Below are 19,726 nucleotides of genomic sequence, written 5' to 3'. Positions count from 1 at the left end.
GGCCCGAACCGCAGACGAATGTTTGAGCGCCTTACCGCCCTCTCGCCGATAACCTCTTTTCTGTATTTATGACCGGTGACTTAAATTCTGAAACGTCGGCCACTCGGGGAAATTAGCGCTCGTGCCACTGTCCACGAGCTCTGCTGCTGCACCTGCATCCGGCAAGATAGACACGGGGGATACAGTAAAACGTTTTTACGTTTGACGTTTTGGTTGTTTTAATCCCTGATACAAATACGATACCGCGTCGTTTTTTTCCCGAGCGACGCGGCTTTTTTGTTTGTGGAATAGAGGTGAAAATAATGGGGATGTACGAGAGTATGGAAGTACTTTGAGGGGACTTTGATCGAGTATATGGGTCAAAGTAATCGTGGAAACGATTAGTTTGTGCGTGTGGGAAAACGTGAGTGGTCTGTTTTTATTTTCATACGGTTTCTCATGCGTTTTGTAATTCGTTAATTTCTTAAGCGTTCGGAGAAGAATAATAGAGTTTAACGGTTCAAACGTTCATTAGAATTCATTCTTGAGAACGAATTAAAGCTTCGATCGTAACAATTAGCGCAGTTTCTTTGCTGCGAATTTCATTATTTCCTTTGAGTTGAAGTTTCAATTAACATCGCTGACTAATTGTTTCTTCTTCCCGATGATCAATGTATCAATAAAAAAAAAAAAAAAAAAAGAAAGAAAGAAAAAGAAAAAAGCCTCTTGCCCTCCTGTTAATTTCCGCGAAGGAAATAAAAACAGGTTTAGAAGCGAGGGTAAATTGAAATAGCGTACGGGAAAATTCTGTTTTGCCACGCCAATGTAAGTGGAAACGATGATGTGAACGAGGGTGGAGCTGTGGTCGAGGGATTCCTCGAGATGGAGAAAAAAATGGGTAGCGAGAGGAGGCAAGAAAAAGGAAGGAAAGGGATTCGTGTACCACGACGAGGCTCGTAACCCTCTGAATGATAACCGGTTTCACCCTGTCCATTTCCCGCCCTTTTGCCCTACTTTTCCACCGTGCTTTCCCCTTCTGGACTAACTCTCCTCTTCCTTCTTCAACCCTTTATGCTCTCTCGAACGATTCACCACCGCTTTTTAAACCATCGAGGAGTATTAATCTTGGTCGACCATTCGTGTTCCTTCCGACTACGTGTAGCGGCTTTTTATAATTTTGCCCTGTCATCGTGACTGCGTTCCCCTGCCTCTTAACTTTTAAAATACAATTTTAATGACATTTTCTATGTTACTAATCTTTGCTTTTACTTTCTATCACAGTAAGATTTAATAATTGTATCCTACAATAACCAATTTCTATTAATCAATTTACAAAATATTTAATGTTGAAAATAAACGTTGAAATTACATATCGTTAATCCCGTTAATATAATTTTTTCCTTTCGCATTAAACGATACGAAAATGTGGGCGTATTTGAACGTGGGTGTAAAAAAGAGATAGAGAGTCGAAAAAAAGAAAGAGAAAAATAGGTAGAGAGAGAGATTACCGCGCTTGAGAAGCGGTATGAAATAAAATCGCTGGATATCATTTTATGCAATTTTCGTTCAAGGCATCGTGTCGTTTAAACTCCTCCTTTCTCTGTTTCTCTTTCGCCCGTTACTGTCGCGGAGATAGAGGGAACAAAAATTGCGAAACATTTTCCGAACGTTACCGAAACTTTTCGCGATACACCAGACACGTATGCATATACATATATATATGTATATACACCTCGTGCTTTTGTAGTCTCATCGGCACAGCATATAGCGGCCGATTAAACTTTCACAATAATTGCGAACGAGCAAAGCGTTCTCCTTGCCATTCCACACGACAATATTCCCGCTGTTCACGATTTAACGGTTTGGGCCCGTTAAAACTGGCACGCCCACTCACCGACATTTATTCCAATATTTATTTTACCCATTTCTCCCTCCACCTCCAACACCTCGCCCGTCCACCCCTGTTTCTCTCGCTCTCCTTCGCCCGTTTTCCGCGTCGGGGGATGATTATGAGATTAATAGGGATATATCCTCGCCGTGTAAAACGTTCGAGCACCATTGTACCGGGGTAATTTATATCTGGCGCGATTAAAATTTAGAGAAATGTTCATCTTCGGGAATTTTAAATGGATTTTAAGTGAATTCATTGATTCAGGGGATCCGTATGATTTTTATCCTCTCTTCTTTCTTTTTTTTTTTTTCGCTCTTTTTTTTTCTTTTCGTTTTCTACTTTGTCGAATAAATTGGGAATTTACGAGAGAGATATGGCAGGGAGTGAATATAAAAAAATGTGAAATCGTCGATTATATTATTTAAAACGTTACACAATTGTTTAACATTTACTGATTTTCTGTTCCAGTTATTTCGAAATTTTAAGGCTATTTGATCGATAGTTTCTCTCGTGGAAATGTTTCAAGGATCTATGATAAAAAAGTAAGCACGTACTATTCCAGTACATTCGATGGAAGGGCAGACTAATTAAGACTGTCAGAAGGAAATTGCCTCTCAATTCATCGAATGTTGACATTAAGAACTGTGACGTACATGCTGACATATATTCAAATGTACGTGTACCGTTCTTCTACTCATACATATCTTACGTTTCTTTCGTCATTTGGAATTCTGATATATCATTTTTTTTTTAAATTAATCCTTATTTATCAGCGTTAAACGTTTTATTTGACACGAGTCATTTATTTGCTTCGAAATCTTCCGCGATAAAAATTCTTGCTCGTAAAATATTTATTAAGAAAATGGTCACAAACTAGGATATATCCTTCCCACGGTGATAGCGGATTTTTTAAAGCCCGAGGATAGTTAATCCAGTTTTCTTCGCGTGACAATTTCATTTTTTTTAACTGCGAGAAAGCAAGGTAGGAAGACGCGTATATATCTCGACATTGATCGTTGAAGTTTAGATTCCTGCGGCTACAATCTGAGAATGAAGACTGTCCCTAAGAGAAGATAAAACTATAAAGTCGTTGCTAGTTATAAAATTGTAATAATTTTTCAGTATTTACATAATGTTACGGCATAATAAGGGGAACTTTTCGAGTTTCCACTGTGTCGATTATCTCTTCCTCCATTCATCTCTTAACATCTATATGATAATCAAACTCGATTCTTGTGAATCGATCATCGATATCCTTTCGAAATACAATCCTTTCCAATTATTAATAATTTTTCACGAAACTTAATATTCGTCTTAAATTGAGGATCGAATAGGCTCACGAAATTTCACGAAGCTTCATCGTGGCAATTACAAGCATGGCCTGGTAATATAATTGGTTCCCGTGCAACATCGTGTCCAATCCGACTTCTTCTTCTCCATGTTATTGAACAAAAGAGAAGGTGACTGGTGGGTCTCGAGCAGAGACGCTGTCCCCAACTGAAATGTCTCGTTTGCACGACAATGCGCTCATTAACGGGAACGAGCGTAGCGGAGCGTAATAAAATTTCAGCAACTCGGCCGGCTCTTAGGCCGAGGAAACCCGCTCGACGGAAATGGCACGAGGAAGCATCAGGATGCTTCAATTCCCCCTCTCAGAGGGGGCGAACTGCAGCAAGGGGAGGTGTTGCAACTTCATTCAAATAAGCGGTAACCCCTTTCGTCCTCGTTTATTTACCCATCTCTTCCGATCCCTTCCTTTTCAACCCCCGTTTGACTCCTCCGAATCTGACCATCCTCTTCGAGCCTCTCTCAGCTGTTTCAGATTACCTTCTCTCTATACTTCTCCTCCTATATTCCTCTCCCCCCCTCTCCAGTCTCTTTCATTCCCCCGTCTCCATCGTCCTTCTTTTCCATCACTCTCTCGAGTTCTTTCACGTCGAGCCACGGTTCTTTCACGTCCACGGAATCGGAGCCGAGTTATTTATTTAATTTTCGAGATTCATCCGTTTTTATTTTCATCCCCGGCACTTTATACACTTCGCTGATTAGCCAGCAAGGCTAACCGGCCTGCGAGGTTCGCGAGCTTCCTCCCGCCTCCCATGAGATGAGAGGGGGAGAGGGGGTACAGGGATGAGCGCGAACCGGGGAGGATGGGATTAGAAAGAGGGAAGAGAAGCGGGTGAGTTGAGTTTCAGGCACCACGAGGTGGAAGGACTTGCGCCAAGGGGTTTGCGTTACTCACCGGATATAGAGAGGTCTAAGCCGAGCCATCACTGAAATTACCAGAGTTTACCTCTTTCGCTGTATTCAGCTCCCCCGTTCTCCCGTTCTATCATTCTGCCTCTTCCACTTATTCCCTTCATTCGTCTTTTTTCTTTTTCTTTTTTCTTTCTTTTCTCTTTTTTCTCTTCTCTTTCCTCCAAACGACGCCACCGCTTCTCCTAGGCGAAATTTCCTCCATGTACGGTGGGCTTTATTACATTGCCATCGTGTTATTAAGATGTTCCCATTTTCCCTTGTTTCTCTTTTTTCCCTCGTCTCGATCTAGAATATTCTACGCGGTTGAAACGACCCCTTGTAATTAGTTTCGCCACGAACCAAGTCGTTCTCGTTCCAACGAAACGGTTTCTGGCCTCTCGTTTTCATACCGATTCGATTCGTAGAACGAATGTCGGCTTTTCGTTTTTACTTTTTTTTTTTCTTTCGTTGAACGATCGGGATCTTTGTCTCGGTTCGAAACGTCGAGAAGACGTGGAAAGATTTCACGATCTGCTTTCGAGCTGGGAAAATCTGTCAATCAACGAACGTTTCGAGGGGCGGAGGGAATAATATGGAAGACGTCGGTGTACGGCATAGTTTCTCGAAATCGTTCGTCGCGAGCATAGCTACGTTACGCTTGAAACGTCTCTGTCCTCTTACTCGAGAAAACTTTTCAATATGGAGGCCACGTGCAAGACTCTTTATACTTGTATCAGTTTCTCGATTTCGCTCCCCTGGATGATAACGGTGAATCGATCCAAATACACATCTCCTTTGGATCTGCGAATTGTAACCGAGTCGATATTTCGATTGATGACGTGAACATTTTCTACAAATCTTTCCTATTCGTGCTGTTGAAACGATAAGTTTTTAGATTTCTTATCCTTTTTTTTTTTTTTTAGTTCGCAATAATATTATTCGAATTAATAAATTACACGTAAAATGGGGGGAAAAAAGTAGTAATTCATATTATCACTTATGTCTGGATAATCTTTTTTCCATAAATTTTGTTTTATGGAACATTCATAAAATTATAATCACTCTTAAATGCCCGCGGGCTTTATTCGATCTATATTTAACGAATAATTATGTCGAAATATTACGTGTTCGTTAATGAATTCCAAGTTACCGAAGGATTCCGATTTAATTTACATATACGTACAAATAGATTTTCCAGCGAATTATTTCACGGGATATTAGAATAACGCGGCGTGTTAATAACTTCATCAAACACGTTCGCATAACGATGTTTCTTTCGCTTTTGAAACGTACAAAAGAAACGATCTGATACAGCGACGTCGATTGGAATTGACATTACCGATTTGAACAAATATGAAAAATGTCGCCGATGAAAAGATCTTTTCCGTGGAAACGACGTGGTGTGCCCGACACGAACCATTCATATTTTATCAGCCACCTTATCAATTTCTTAACCACGAATGTGCCATTTTTCAGCCGTCTTTCTCATGTATATATTCCATCTCTCCTCCAGTTCTCTCCTCCCCAAAACACGGTTTGAAAAGAGCATTATTCCCGCCGCATTTTTGTGCTCGTGAATCTACAAAGTAAACATATTTTGAGACGTATGCTTTCAAAATCTTACAAAGCTAAAATTTATTAACCATTAATGTCGCAAGGAAGATTAAAATAAAGAAAAAATTCTGCGGATTTAAACAGAGTTAATAAATAATGTATAAATGTCATTTTTAATATTTAATATTTGGATTTTTTTTTAAAAGATATTTCTTTTTTAAAGAATTTTAGGATGTATCAATAATATTAACAATTTGTTTTTAAAAGAAAATTGTTTGGTCGACAATTGATACGCTATTTTATCTTTGTGAACATGGATGTTCACGTCATTTTGCACGGTTGCTTTGGCGTAAGGTCTTTTAGCAAAATTTATTTTGCCGGTCTGTTAACAAAATTTATTGAAAATATGATAACGAGTTTCAATGCGTTTTCGCAAAGGAAATAAATATCGTTCCTGTTTCCTGTACGTTCCATTTTTCATGCCAAATATGAACACGTACGGTTTAAACGGTGTTGTGTGCAACCATGTTGACGTAAATATATGTGTGTCGATCAATAGCTGTTTGTAAAAACTTTATATATATCTAGAAATTCAGATTTCTCGTTTAGGAGAAGTTATTGAGTTCGAAATAAAAAAAAAATATTCTAATTCCGTCGTTTAAAATTAAAAATTTATATTTCAAATTATACTTTGATGTAATATTCGTTCAATATTTTACATCGATTGTTCAAAATTCAGGAAAAACACACTTCGACGTAGTCATTATCGAAATAAGTTTGCAACTTCTTAAACTTTTAAATAAATAACTGAATTAAAACACAATTTTTCAAAAACTAAGGGGAATGGAAGCGTGTTTTTATGCAATATATTCTGTAGCATGTGAAAATCAAACTTTAATGATGAATGGATAATACGAAAACAATGAAAAAAATTTATATAAACATTTTTTATTACAATATTTTTTAAGTTACAACCATATATCGATTACAATAATTATATATATTATTTATATATAATATATATATAATAATATATAATATATATATATAAATTATTAATTATTAATTATTTAAATAATTCTTAATAATATTAAATAATATAATTGAAATAGAAAAGGCGAATTATAAGGAAAACAATGTATATGTTACGTATATATACATTCGTATATATACATAACATATACATAACACGATAGCTTCGACTAAATTCAAAACAATAGCGGTATAGGAAGGAGAGAAATAATTTTCAGTACGACTTTAACTTTCGACGCGTTCGGAACGTATTACGTATCGTGCGATATAATAAATACGTATAAAATTTCTATTTTATTTCATTCGTTATACGTTTTATGATTTTTCACAATCATATATACGTAGTATATATGATTCTTTTATATATTAGATTTAAAATTGATACTCATGCGCCACCTTGTACGTAAGAATAGTATTAATTAGTAATTTGCTGCGCGCGCATACTCCCGCGCAACCGCCATTAAAAGTAGTTCGCGTCGTGCGTCAAGACACTCGTTAACAATCTGCTCGCATTCTTAGTTTTTAAAGTTAAAAAGTGCATAAATTTAATAGTGCGAATGAAATAAATGTGTGAATATCGATCAGCGTCCGTAATATTATTCGAATCATGATGATCGTAGAGTCTTGTTCGCGTTTCGAACAATTCTTACCATGGTAAGCAACTGCGTATTATTTTTATTACAACATAAAAACCATTATAATTTACGTCGTATATTATAACCAAAACACACGTTTCTGCGAATTTCGTCGAATTTTTTCCGTATATTTTGCGTTGTATCATTAACATACGTTCACACGCCAGAGAATTGTTTATATTTATGTACTATTATAACGACAGCATATGTTCGTCGCAATTATCGAATCGATGACTAATACGCAATACCTTTTTTCTTGTTACAGATGGTGACAAGGACAAAGAAGATATTCGTCGGTGGACTATCGGCACCGACGACGCTGGAGGACGTGAAAAACTACTTCGAGCAGTTCGGCCCGGTAAGTACACATATCAAATGATTCTGATTAATGATGGTGCACGTAAATCACGACGGTACATAGCCGCGAAGCTTACGGTGACAAACATTCGACATCGAAATCGTATATCACCGACGGTTTGTCGCGTGTCAGAACTTGCTCGCAGTCGAAATCATCGAGCGTGTTGCTTGCTCGGTTTTCTCGTCACAGTGCAGGTGGACAGCCTGCCAGTAATCATTGTCGCGAGACTGTACGAATCATTATTATTTTCGGTATGCGTGTCGGATATCGAACGATACTCGATCGATACGAGTATCATATCGATACGATTCAGCGTTTTGCTTATTTCACTTCTCTAATTCGGCCTAAACGCAAAATTTGACGGGGTTATAGTGGGGAATGGGTGAATAGCCAGCATTTCGCGTTCGATTCGCGACGTTTTATTGTTTCAGCGTTTCGATGCGTTTGCATCTAGTTTTATTGCTTCGATACTATAATGATATGTCGTTTAACTCATGTATTTCATCGATAAAATAAGAGATGAAAAATAGATATTATCGAGGAATTGTATTTCTTAGAAATAATACAGATATACTTAGATATTTAGATTAGTTTAGATATCTCTTAATGACGAAAGTCTATTATAATTTCTGAATTAATGAATTAATTTTTTGCATTCCAAGCTTGTTAATCAATTCCAAAGTATCTTTTTCTTATAAGCTCTCTATATATACATACAGCTAGCCTTAGAAATGCAAAAAATTAAAGATTGGACCGTAGATTTTCTTTTTTTTATAGTAGTTTTTTTCTTATCAACTAAATTTAATAAATAACGCAAATATATATTAAATAAATCCGCCTCTGACAAATGCAACAAGAAACTACTTACTTAAAATACATCAATCGCAATCGTAATATATGAAATCGCTTCTCATTTTATCGCGATTCCCTCGATATTCGTCTCACGATTGAATCGCTGGCAAATACGTGGGCTATCGTGGTCCAATCAGAATTTTGGCAGTTAAATCGTTGGCCGCGTTAAATCCGACTCCCGTCCCCGCTGTACTTGCGGAATACTCTCGAGACGCCCCTCTCGTCGCGCCTGTTAAGTGATTACGAATCGGTAGGAGGACCACCTGAGACGAGGATTTCTGCTAATTAGCCTTTATCGACCCTTGGCGAGACTGCGCGGACCATTACGCGTTATTGTGCGAACTTCTCCGGGCTTCTATCGCCACCCGATAATAGCCGTCGCGATTCATCGGGCCACGGTGTATGAGACAGATAATGGTACTTGGGTTTGATTTATGATCGGTTGCCAGTCGGGCACCGAAATCGTTCCACGTTCTGGCGATAACGTAAATAGAATTAACGGTTCGGTAATTGGTAATAATGGCTACGATTTGCCTTTTTCCCTCCCTTACCGTAACACGGTTACGTACCATTCCGGGTACGGGTATAAAATTGACACAGGGAACGAGCGTGCAGCTGGTTTCGAAGGTATTATGCGAGGGGGGGAAAATAGTTGTCTGGCACTCGCGCGGTTTATAGCCGTTTTATTTTCGAGTGTTCGCGTGCGGTTCAAAGTGTTACGTATTTCCCGTGCTTCTCTTTATGAATCCGTGACGTTTTGATCATCCAACCGCGTTTCGTTGCGGATAGGAATTATTTCGTTAATTTTGTTTTTTTTTTTTTCTCTTTCTATTCGGCGACTAATTTTCTATCGTTATTCCATCGAAATTATTTTTCATGGCGTAGAAATGTTGTTAGGATTTAATCAAACGGAAGATAGGACGCTGTAACATTAGCTAGATTAAGGGGAGGGAGGAAAAAGACGTATCTGGATCGTCGTAAAAATTAAATAGGTTATTTCAGCGACAATAAAACTAAGGAGGACTAATAAAACATCATGATTGTCTTTCTTTAATAAAATAGGATCTTAAAGCGTTGTTAAAAATTTTATTTCGAAAATTTAATTTCAAATTTACGATTCACGTAATCACGTCGAGCGTAAAAACTCGACGTTCCAAGTCTCGTAATTGTCTATCGATTTAAATATATATATATATAAGCTCTGATAAGTTTTCGACAAAAAATATATCGATATCAACGCGATCGAAATCGTAATTCCGTAAAAATATAACTTTTCTCTGATCTCGTTTCGCGATTTGCGCGTAAATTCGACGGGAAAACTAGGTTGAAATAGGATGAAGGTTTTAGTTTCTCGTTTGACATTTCTGGAAAGTGTCGTCTGGTTTTGCGCGCGAGATGGGAGCTACGGTTAAAATAGAAGCAGAGCGGTAAAAAAAAAAAATATGGAAGATCGTCGAGGTCGACGGTTATGTCCACGGTTCGTGGCACGAGCCAGAAATGGATTTGAGATATCAGAGTCGAGCCACTATCTCCGGCCTTCTCTTGATTCATCCCAAACCGGTCTCTCTCTTTTTCAACCTTCTCTTTCGTTGAAAGTCTCGTCCGGTTCCGAATGTAGAGTTTCCTGCCTCGCACTGGTTCAGAGTTCGCCTCCCTTGTGTGTCTGACCCACATACGGCGATACGATCGGGCACACATCGCGACCAGATACACGTAGAAACTGCACGAGCGGCAGTATGCTCGTGTATACGATCCTGGGATTGCAAATAGACAATATCGAAAACGTGTGCTGTGGTGAAATGGATAAATCGAGCTTTGCAAAATATTTAAGTTCTGTATCAGAGATCGTGTTCCCTTTTAATCCATTCTGAAATTGCGGAATAGTATTATTTGTTAAAATCACAGTGGGTTCTTTCCTTTTCTCACGTTTCTCTCTAAATTTCGGTTGTTCTCGTGGATCGGAATTTTTTAAAAAGCACTCTTTCGCTAATCGTAATGTAAAATCGTAAAATCTTCTTTCGCGTTTGATAAAATTATATTATATAAATTTCGTAGAAAATGAATCGCGATTTCCAGTGAAATCAGGTGAGTTAGTATCGTTTTCTCGAGTAACTTTTGAATCGAAAAGAAAAGGAAAAAAAAAATCTTCGAACTTGCTCTCGTTGAATAATATATTTATCGGCTCGAAACTTTTTGATGTCTGAAAACGATAGGAATTTCGATAGGATATTTTTTTTAGTATCACAAATTTAGGGATTGTCTTCGCATGAAAATATCTTTCGATCGAATATTCATAAAGTTCGACCAAGCAGAGTAATTTGAGCATACTTGCATCGATCTCGAAAAGTCTCGAATTCTCGAGTTTTTCTTCCGTGTAATTAACATACACAAAGTGAAAAGGAAATTCACGACGTGCAAACACGAATCGCAAATACACGTAGGTCGAATCCATTCGTATCCTTATATCGTTCGCTGGCCATTTCAGGTCAGTTCGGTTCTCGGCAACCCTCGATATCCTGTGCGGGGATGAAGAAGGGTGAAACCGAGATCTTAGCTCGATGAAATAGGTCTGGCACGAGCCGGCTGATAAAGCTAATGGTATTGCTGGTAAATTCGTTATATTTAGTTCCTTCTCGAGACTTCGGGATGGAACGTGAAAGAATTGCTACCAATTTCATCGATCCTCGGTGAACTTATCTCTTCCCGCTGTTTGTCCTCGAGTTTGATACAAAAAAAAAAAAAAAAAAAACGAGAAAAAAATCTCTGTTTTTGATCTCGAATCGGGGACTGATTTTAATTAAAAGGCGATGTAGAAGCTAATCTCGGTATTGAGGAGCAGCAGGAGAATTATGGAAATAGGAAAATTACGCGAAATAAATTGGAGTACGTTCTGATTAAAATTGGAATCCGGATATCTTGCATCTCGTTTTATTTAATAAATTTTTATTACATTTTAGAATATAAAATATGTATATATATATATCGGTCGAGGCTTGGAAAGCGAGGGAATTTCGATAGGATATTTTGTTTAGTATCGCAAATTTAGGGATTGTCTTCGCATAAAAATATCTTTCGATCGAATATTCATATAGAATAAATTATATTCAAATTATATTCATATCGAATAAATTATATAGCATTCGCGTGTCACGATCGTCAAGAAAACTTTTCTTTAAAAGTTATATTTTCATTTTTAAATTTCAATATTTCCGTATCGAGTCTAATACATTCTAAACATCGTATAGAAACTTTACAACCAAGCGGTTATATCGATTCGAAAATGATTTAGCAGAAATAAATAAAAATAAATATATCGAGAAATGAATTGACGTAACATCCAAGTTTCGATATTGTCACAAATTTCGCTTCATAGCAAATTCCGTAGCAAGTTTCTATCAAACTTTCTATCAAATTTGGTACGTCATCGTGCTACCTTTATATTCTTTAACCTCGTTTCTAACCATCGGATAAAGGGGTCGGAAATGTAGAAATAAAGGAGGAAGGACGAAAAGAAGCCGGAGAAGTGGAGAATGGAGAGGAAATAAATCTTTATCCTCGAAATAGCGGAGCCACGAGTTCCTCTTCGAGCGAGCCGATGATATTTCCAGTAACTGCATTATATTTATTTGTATCGAGGGAGGAGAGGGGAAGGGGTTGGGTTCCTTCACGCGAAAGGGGCAAGTTGTATTGGACCGAGGGCCGATGGCAAACACCGATACGATCGAGGACATAAAGCTTATCAAGGATTTGCCCCATAAATTCTACCCTGTCGATCGGTGAAAAGAAACAATCGCGTTTTTCACGGATTAATGCCGTCTTATATCGAGCGTAATGCGTTTTTCGCGTTTAAATGGGAATTTATTCGACACGATCATTCCACAATTCATTCCTCGGGAAACAAAACGTTTACACGGCTCTATCTACCTCGTCACATCTACGGGGATACTTCTTTCACGACCGAGATTTTTTTTTCCCTCTCCACGCTCGAATACCTCCTTCCGGAATTCTTTTCAACTTCCCCCTTCGTCGATCGATAATGGTAATCGCGCTTAGAACAATCGGATACTCGAAATTACACGGGGACGGGACACCAAACGGGATGAACGGAATGAGATCAACGATTCGATGAAAAAAAGATCAAAAGGAAAGTTCTCTGTTTCGTTCTATGAGACTAGTTTCATGAATTTTTATGCGACCTAGGAACCATTGGCACTTTGGTACTCGTAATTAGCCCGCGTGTAATTCACGCCATCGACGGGAATCTCGGAATCCTTGTGAATCGTAACCACCTTTCCGGTGGTGGACTTGGGGCGCTCCGTTGCACGTCGAAAGCCACGCGATTTAAAACTTAGATGAGGGTATTCGGCGACGTTACTTGAAAAATGAATGGGGATCCCCGAAGAGGGCACGGCTTAATTGCGCTCGCTTTCAACTTCCGACATCCTTCGTTCGACAGCCACGACGGGGGAGGGAGAGAGGGTGGCCACGGACGAGAAGGTCTGAAAGACGAACGGAGAGGGAGGGAGGGAGAGAGAGAGAGAGCGAAAGGCTGGTGCAGGTGGTGCACCAGAGCCAAGACCTCTTTGACGCGGTGCTTAACGGTCGACTTGAAATTAAGAAATTAAGAATTAACGCGTCGTGGGGATTGGTCGGCCAGTCCTCTCTTTTTTCTTCTTCCCTTTCTTTTCTTTTTTCTCCCCCCCCCCCCATTTCGTTTTATTCTTCTTTCGTTTCACCGCTTCCCCTATTTTTCCCCCCTCCTCCTTCCTCCCTCCTCCCTCCTCCTTCCCGGGAACTATCGCCTCGGCGAGCTCGTTTAATTCCAGGCCGCAAAGCGAACTTCGCTTCCGTGCGATCGTTTATCGATGAAGGGCTCTGCCAGGTCTTGCAGAGCCTTGGAGAAGTTTACCCTTCGCTTCTCTAAGCTCGCTGAAAAGACAATTACGTCATCGAGATTGGTCGATTGGAGGCACGAAGATTACTTCGTTTTATCGGGACTCGAGAGAAACTTTCACCGTGGCGCATCGCGTTTAGTCGAAAAGTGTCGAGTTTATGAAAGCGAATTGCAAAGAAGAGTTTCTATGGAACCGGTGTTTTTTAATACTTTTAATCGTTTCTTTTTTTTTTTTTTTTTTTTTTTTTTTTGGAAAACAACAGTTAATAGTAGAGAATTCTATCGATGAGAAGACAAAAGGAGAGGGAATAATTCTGTTTATTGGATTTTAAATTCTTTCTTTATTCTTAGTTTCTTTGTTTCGCATTTTTTTTTTTTTTCGAAGTTTGTAGGATGCGTTGCTCGTAGGATAGATAGGTTTTAATCTTTCGCTGAATTATTCTTCTAAGTTTCCTATTCGCTTTAATATTCGCCAACATTCGCTTCCACTTAATTATTACCAAGGGTAACGCTTCCACTCGAAATTTATGGAGCAATTAACCACATGACAGTCTAATCTCAGTAAACAGTTATTTAGTATCTCGTGAAACAAATGTAGCAGAAACCGTCGCTTCCATTCTACTCGCAACGTTTTTCGTCTACAAACGATGGGATGCGAAACCCAAGGAACATTCTCAAAATCGAATCACGTTTCTCGAGGGAAGCCCTCCTTTGCTTTAATAACGAGAATACGAGGATACGAGGATAGATTGTACTTTATAGAGAAATCACGATGAATCACGTGAAACGTGAAATATTTTCCATAAAGAGAACACATTTTTAGTTCATTTTCTGCTGCACCAGAGAATATTGAAAATTCGTTCATCAATATATATATATATATATATATATATATATCCCCATTATAATTACTTCAAATTAATTTTTCTATAAAATTATTAGTCTCTCAACCATATATCAGGGAAAATAAGCATAAACGAATCGGCGATAATCGTTCCCTCTCACCTGTAGAACACCATCCGGCACAGTTTACAGGATAGAGGCAGGATTTCTCAAAATGTGGCCGAGGTGCGCGCCTGCGTGGATGAATAAATAAATTTAATGGCGCTTGTCACGTAGCAAAACGGGATAAATTCCGGGCGTCTGACAGCCATTTAAAACAATGCCGTCGCGAATACACGCCATTTGTAACCCGGTGCTTTTGTTTCACGTTGCTATTCATTCGTGCGCCCCCTCAACCACCACCCTCCACGCCATCCTTCCTATCCCTCCACTCTCGCCTCCTGCCTCCTCCACCCCCGCATTCTATATCCGCCGACACCAAGCATCGTCCGACCAACGCCGACCGAACCGACCGACCAACCAACCAACCAACCAACCAACCAACCAACCAACCAACCAACGGCCGCCGCTGGCTGTTACCCTTGATAGCGGCGCCGTGCACGCTCTGTCCGATTCACGATTCATTTTTTATCGCGATAAAAATGCAATTAAGGCGGTTCGATAAGGCGAGAATTACCGGGGCGCTTGTACCATTGTCGAGGTTTCCATCCTCCGACGACCTTAACACGGCCACCAGATATTGGGTTGGACCGGCGCGACGGTTGGAACAATCGGTGGGCTGTTATTCGCGGAAAAATTGCCACCTTTTGGTGAGACGTGCGGGTGTAACGAGGGAAAATCTGTCGGTTGCCAATGGCTCGCAATAAATCCTCTATTATCGTGGCCGGCTCTCGGTTTAATTGCTACCCCCCGCATCGATTTTACCATTAACATTTTTGGACATGGCGTATCTCTCTACTACTACTCTACTATTACTATCACTATTACCATTACTTCTACTACTGCTTCCTTTCACCGTTCCCTTTTTTTCATCGGTTTGTTCGAAAAATGTTTTATCGTCCGGAAAAGGGAAGTAGCTTCCACTCGTTTCTTATTATCCGTTGTTTTTACGATTGCCTACTCGACGAGAGAATTATTTAATTGCCAGACTGGAAAGAAAGTATGGATTTAACTCCGTAAACTCGTGTAAAGTGATTATCCCTCCCTCCTCTTTTTAGGATCGGATTCTTTTCGTTTTTTCGTTGTTGTTTCTTCTAAGACGTTCTTATTCGAGTAATCTCGCGCTTGTTTCTTCTTGGCAAAAATACTCCCTCGCCGGAGAGTGTAACAGGCGGAAAGGACGGCGCGTTCAAGGGACGAACGCGAAGGAAGCGAAAGCGTTCCTTGTTCGGGGATGAAGGGAACCGGCCGAGCGTAGGCGTTGGGGCGCGTGGAATGAAATTTATGAAGGTCCTTTATTCCAGCACTTAGAGGGTCGACTTAAGTTTAAGCAATTTATTAATTTCCTCGTGTTTCGGTACCGCCAAAGCGACAAGACTTGGAGGACCCAACCCCTCGAGAAAGAGATCAGCCTTCCTCCCCTTCGCGGCTGGCTTTCTTCTAAAACTGGTTATAACTTGTCTCTTTTCGGGATGTGGAGATTCGCGTGTCATCTCTTTGGATCGCTTGGTGGAAATTATGTGGGGATATATTTTACGTGAAGCGAAAGATTGGATCCCCCTCTTTCTCGCGAGTAATAAAGGGATTCTTATCCGCGCGAAAAAAAAAAAGGGCAAAGAACGAATAATTTTCTTTGAAATTATTACTCCTTTTTTTCTTTATTTATTCTACTTAATTCTTGAATTCTTGAATAGGGGAGATTGAATCGAATTTGTTTGAAAGGAATTTTATTTTATCATTCGGCTATATCCGAAAATGGATTTTTAATTTCGCAGAACGTTGAATAAGCGATTTGAATATTTTTTTTTCTCCTTCTTTTTTTTTTTATCCAACGAACCTTACGCCGGAGAGGGAAAATATTTCGCGACAATAATTCCGTAAATGCGTGACGCGAAATCGTCACATAATTGTCACGTTAACTGCAATTTCCACGGGAAATTTCTATGAAAGAATAATTTAAAAATTAACACAAAAACGGGGCGGAGTGTGATGTATTCGATAACGATTAAAATCCTATTATCAAAGAGTCTTTTCATTAAAAATGCTTACGGTGGCGTGCGCGGCGCAGAAGAAAATTTCCAGCCGAAAAATTAAAAACATTATCCTAATTGCGCTTCAGAGCGTCGCAATTAAAATGTTGCCCCGTTCAAAATGAAAATGTGTCACGGTCTAAAACGTCGTGCCTGGGCTTCGTCCTGCCTTCATTCATATCCTCTCTAATTAGTTCGTATAATCGAACCAACTCGTTTTATTAATTTCTTCGAACAGTAGTCCCTACCGGCATTTAAAACACGCGGTCGTTCGTCATTCATCCGTTTTCTTTCCGTTTCTCTTTCATACATAGTATTATTATACCATGTATAATAATTTGAAATCGTCGTTCGAACCGCGAAACGCAATTAACTTTGCCGTTTACTCGTTCGTTAAAATATCTGCTTCGCCCGAGAACACGTTTAATTTATTTATTTATTTTTCTTCTTGATCGAACTTTTCGTTCATTCTCGATCAATTTCCTCAAGTCTTCCTCATCGATTTCAATAAAAAAAAATACATTTACAAAGATTTCGAGTAATTTTTCTTTTATATATGTAACAAATAATCGATCTTAGTTTTGAGTTGAAAATATACGTAAAAATATATTTTATTGAGAAATCTTTATAATAGACTGTATTCTTATCTAGATTAATTAACAAAGTCAAATAATAACTGTCACCCCAACTGAATTGCTGAATTCTCTTTCAGTAAGTTGTTATTTAACTTTGTTCAATTGGGTTAAGGGAGGATTTTCTTTTAACCGAGTTATAAATCATTCTCGCGCGCAATTGAAAAAATTAAAGGCGATCGTTAAGATTTTTATTAAAAAAAAGCCGCCGAAAATGATGTTCCGAAAATTACACATTCCAATGTCATTAAAGTCGATAAATTATCGATCTTACCAAAAGTTCTTACCAATTTCTCCAATTTCAATATCTCATCGCGTTGAAAGATTGCCAGGAAAACCGGAGAGCCACGTAGTAAAATTCAAATAAAATTTCCTGCCGCCCACACGCGTGGGGTCGCGTGGGCGTCACTCGCGTGACGTACTCGAGGATTCCGGCGTCCTCGTGCGTCACCACGCCGCCGCCGTGACGCTGGATTGGAGCGACCTGCAAGCTAGCTTGGAAAAAAAAAAAAAAAAAAAAAAAAAAAAAAAAAGAAAAAAGAAAAAAGACTTCGTTCGAAGGCTGCATCCGCGCGCGTTTCTTCGACAAAAAAAAAGGGAGGGACGCGGGACAGGAAAGGAAAAGCGGGCGTGGGGGGAGAGGAGGAGGGAGGAGGGAAAAAGATGAGAGACGTCGCGGCGGCTCTCGCAACTCGTATGCTCGGTTGTCGCAGCTTTTGTCTGGCGATGCAAGCATCATTAGCGTCGGGCGTAATGAGCACACTAATCACCAACAGACTGCGTTGCGCCGGTGGCTGAAGCACCCCCCAGAAGCCGAAGGAAAGAAAAAAAAAAAAAAAAAAGGAAAAAGAAAAAAGCATCGCGCCTCGCCGAGGAGACGAGACGGCGATGGCAAGAGGGAAAAACACGGAGAGGGCAAGTGGCAGAAGTGCGCGCGATAGGGGAGATGTACGTAAGAAGAGAAATTCACGGGAGAAGAGTGGTTTCTACCCCTCCCCCCTCCTCTCCGCAGGAAACGCCAGGGATAAAGGGTGGATGGACCGATCCCGGGAGGGTGGGTGGACTATTGTCGCGCGAAAATCGGTTGATTGTTCGGGGCACGCGACGTAGTCGATGACGATTTCCTAAATTTTGGGATTGATCGAGAAAAATCTCTCTACTCTCGAACGGAATTTAATTACTTTTTACGGAGAGAGAAAGATCGATGCTGTTTCTAAAATTTTCGATATCGCGTTTAATGTTTGGGATTAATCTACAGGATGTGATTCGAAGAGAGAATCCGAATTGAAGTTAAAAATATAGATCTTTCTATATTCGAATTCGTGTAATTCTGATTCAATTGTATAGGGTTGAACGCCGAGGGTGTAAAAAACCATTGATCGCTAATTTGAAACTTTGGTTTCACGATTAATCGAAAGAAAATACGTGGAATTATTCGAACGATTCTAACGATAGAAATTAAATGCGATGGAATAAATAGAAAATTCGTAAAAACAGCAACGAATCTGGAATTTTATTCGGTGGAAAATTTAATCGATTTGTAGCGTGGGATAAAGAATGAAATTTAATCTATCAAAATTCTCTTTGTTAACCTGTCGTTCAAAGAGCAACCTGGAAATACCCTGTCCCACTAATTTTCGTTGTACTTTACCGCGTAAAATTTAACAAGCCGACAGCGTGCGCGTGGAAAATATACGTGATATCGCATGTATTTCGCGAGAGGATGAAATTTTGGGGGAAGGCTTTCTTGCGCACCGGCCTGCCGTCGATAAAGGGAGGGGTGCAAGCTTGCTTGATTACAGTAATTATCGTGATATAGATTTACGTATTTGTCATGTCCGTTGTGGGAAATCCGTTGCATTAGTCATGTTGGCCAGGAGATTCATTACTGTAATAATTACATAAATTCACGTTACGTTACCGCAAATTCGTAATCACGTATTACCATAATTATCTGTTACGGCGATTCATAATTGCGCCGTGTTGACGATAATATTGCCAAGGACACGTTTCATCCTTTACCCGACGTCAATTTAATTAATTGTAATACGCTATGTATAATACAGTTTCAGTTTGCCTTTTTTTTCCCTCCGCTTCAAATTACTCCATTCGTTGTCATTTATATGTTTATCCAGGATTACAAAGGATTTTTCATTTTCATAGTCGATTCAATTGCCATCTTCCAATTGACTTTTTACAGTACGTACTTTCCTACTTCTCGTAATTTTCTTCTCTTTAGGAGGTTAGGAGACAGATTACTTCATCCATACAATTTGATTCCGAACACAATGGTATAAATTTCATCATTTAATAGTGGAACATCGCAGCGAGATATTAAATTTTTCTCTCGTTATTAATTTCATTTTCAATTCATCAAGAGATGCTCTAACGCTTCTCGATAATTCAGTCGCATAAATTCTACTTTCCAATTAACTCTGTTATTCGAGCATCAGAAACAGGGTACAAAAAAATAAACGCGCATATTATCGATTCACAAATAAAAAAGAGAAAAAAATCTATCTGAAAATTGATACGTATATATATATATATACGATTCTGATTTCGAAGATAGGTAGAGTAAACGATGGTCATTTGCATTCCAGGGGAAACGGTTTATCGCGATGGGTAT

At 39.2% G+C, this 19,726-nt stretch overlaps 1 protein-coding gene across 9 annotated transcripts in view; it reads left to right on the top strand.

The window, feature by feature from the left end:
• The window catches only part of LOC122720579 (RNA-binding protein Musashi homolog Rbp6), a 772,925-nt gene that overhangs the window by 548,998 nt on the left and 204,201 nt on the right, over window positions 1-19,726 (top strand). For all 9 annotated transcript variants that reach the window (XM_043947364.1, XM_043947367.1, XM_043947362.1 and 6 more), the window contains one exon: window positions 7,595-7,687. In XM_043947364.1, coding sequence (XP_043803299.1) covers window positions 7,595-7,687 — 93 coding nt within the window. The remainder of the gene's footprint in view (window positions 1-7,594; window positions 7,688-19,726) is intronic.

The sequence above is a fragment of the Apis laboriosa genome, unplaced genomic scaffold (assembly GCF_014066325.1).
Source record: "Apis laboriosa isolate Shangri-la unplaced genomic scaffold, ASM1406632v1 scaffold12_cov154, whole genome shotgun sequence".
Taxonomy (NCBI): Eukaryota; Metazoa; Arthropoda; class Insecta; order Hymenoptera; family Apidae; genus Apis; species Apis laboriosa.
The sequence above is the reverse complement of the archived record's forward strand: the minus strand, read 5'-3'. Positions and strand labels throughout refer to the sequence as shown.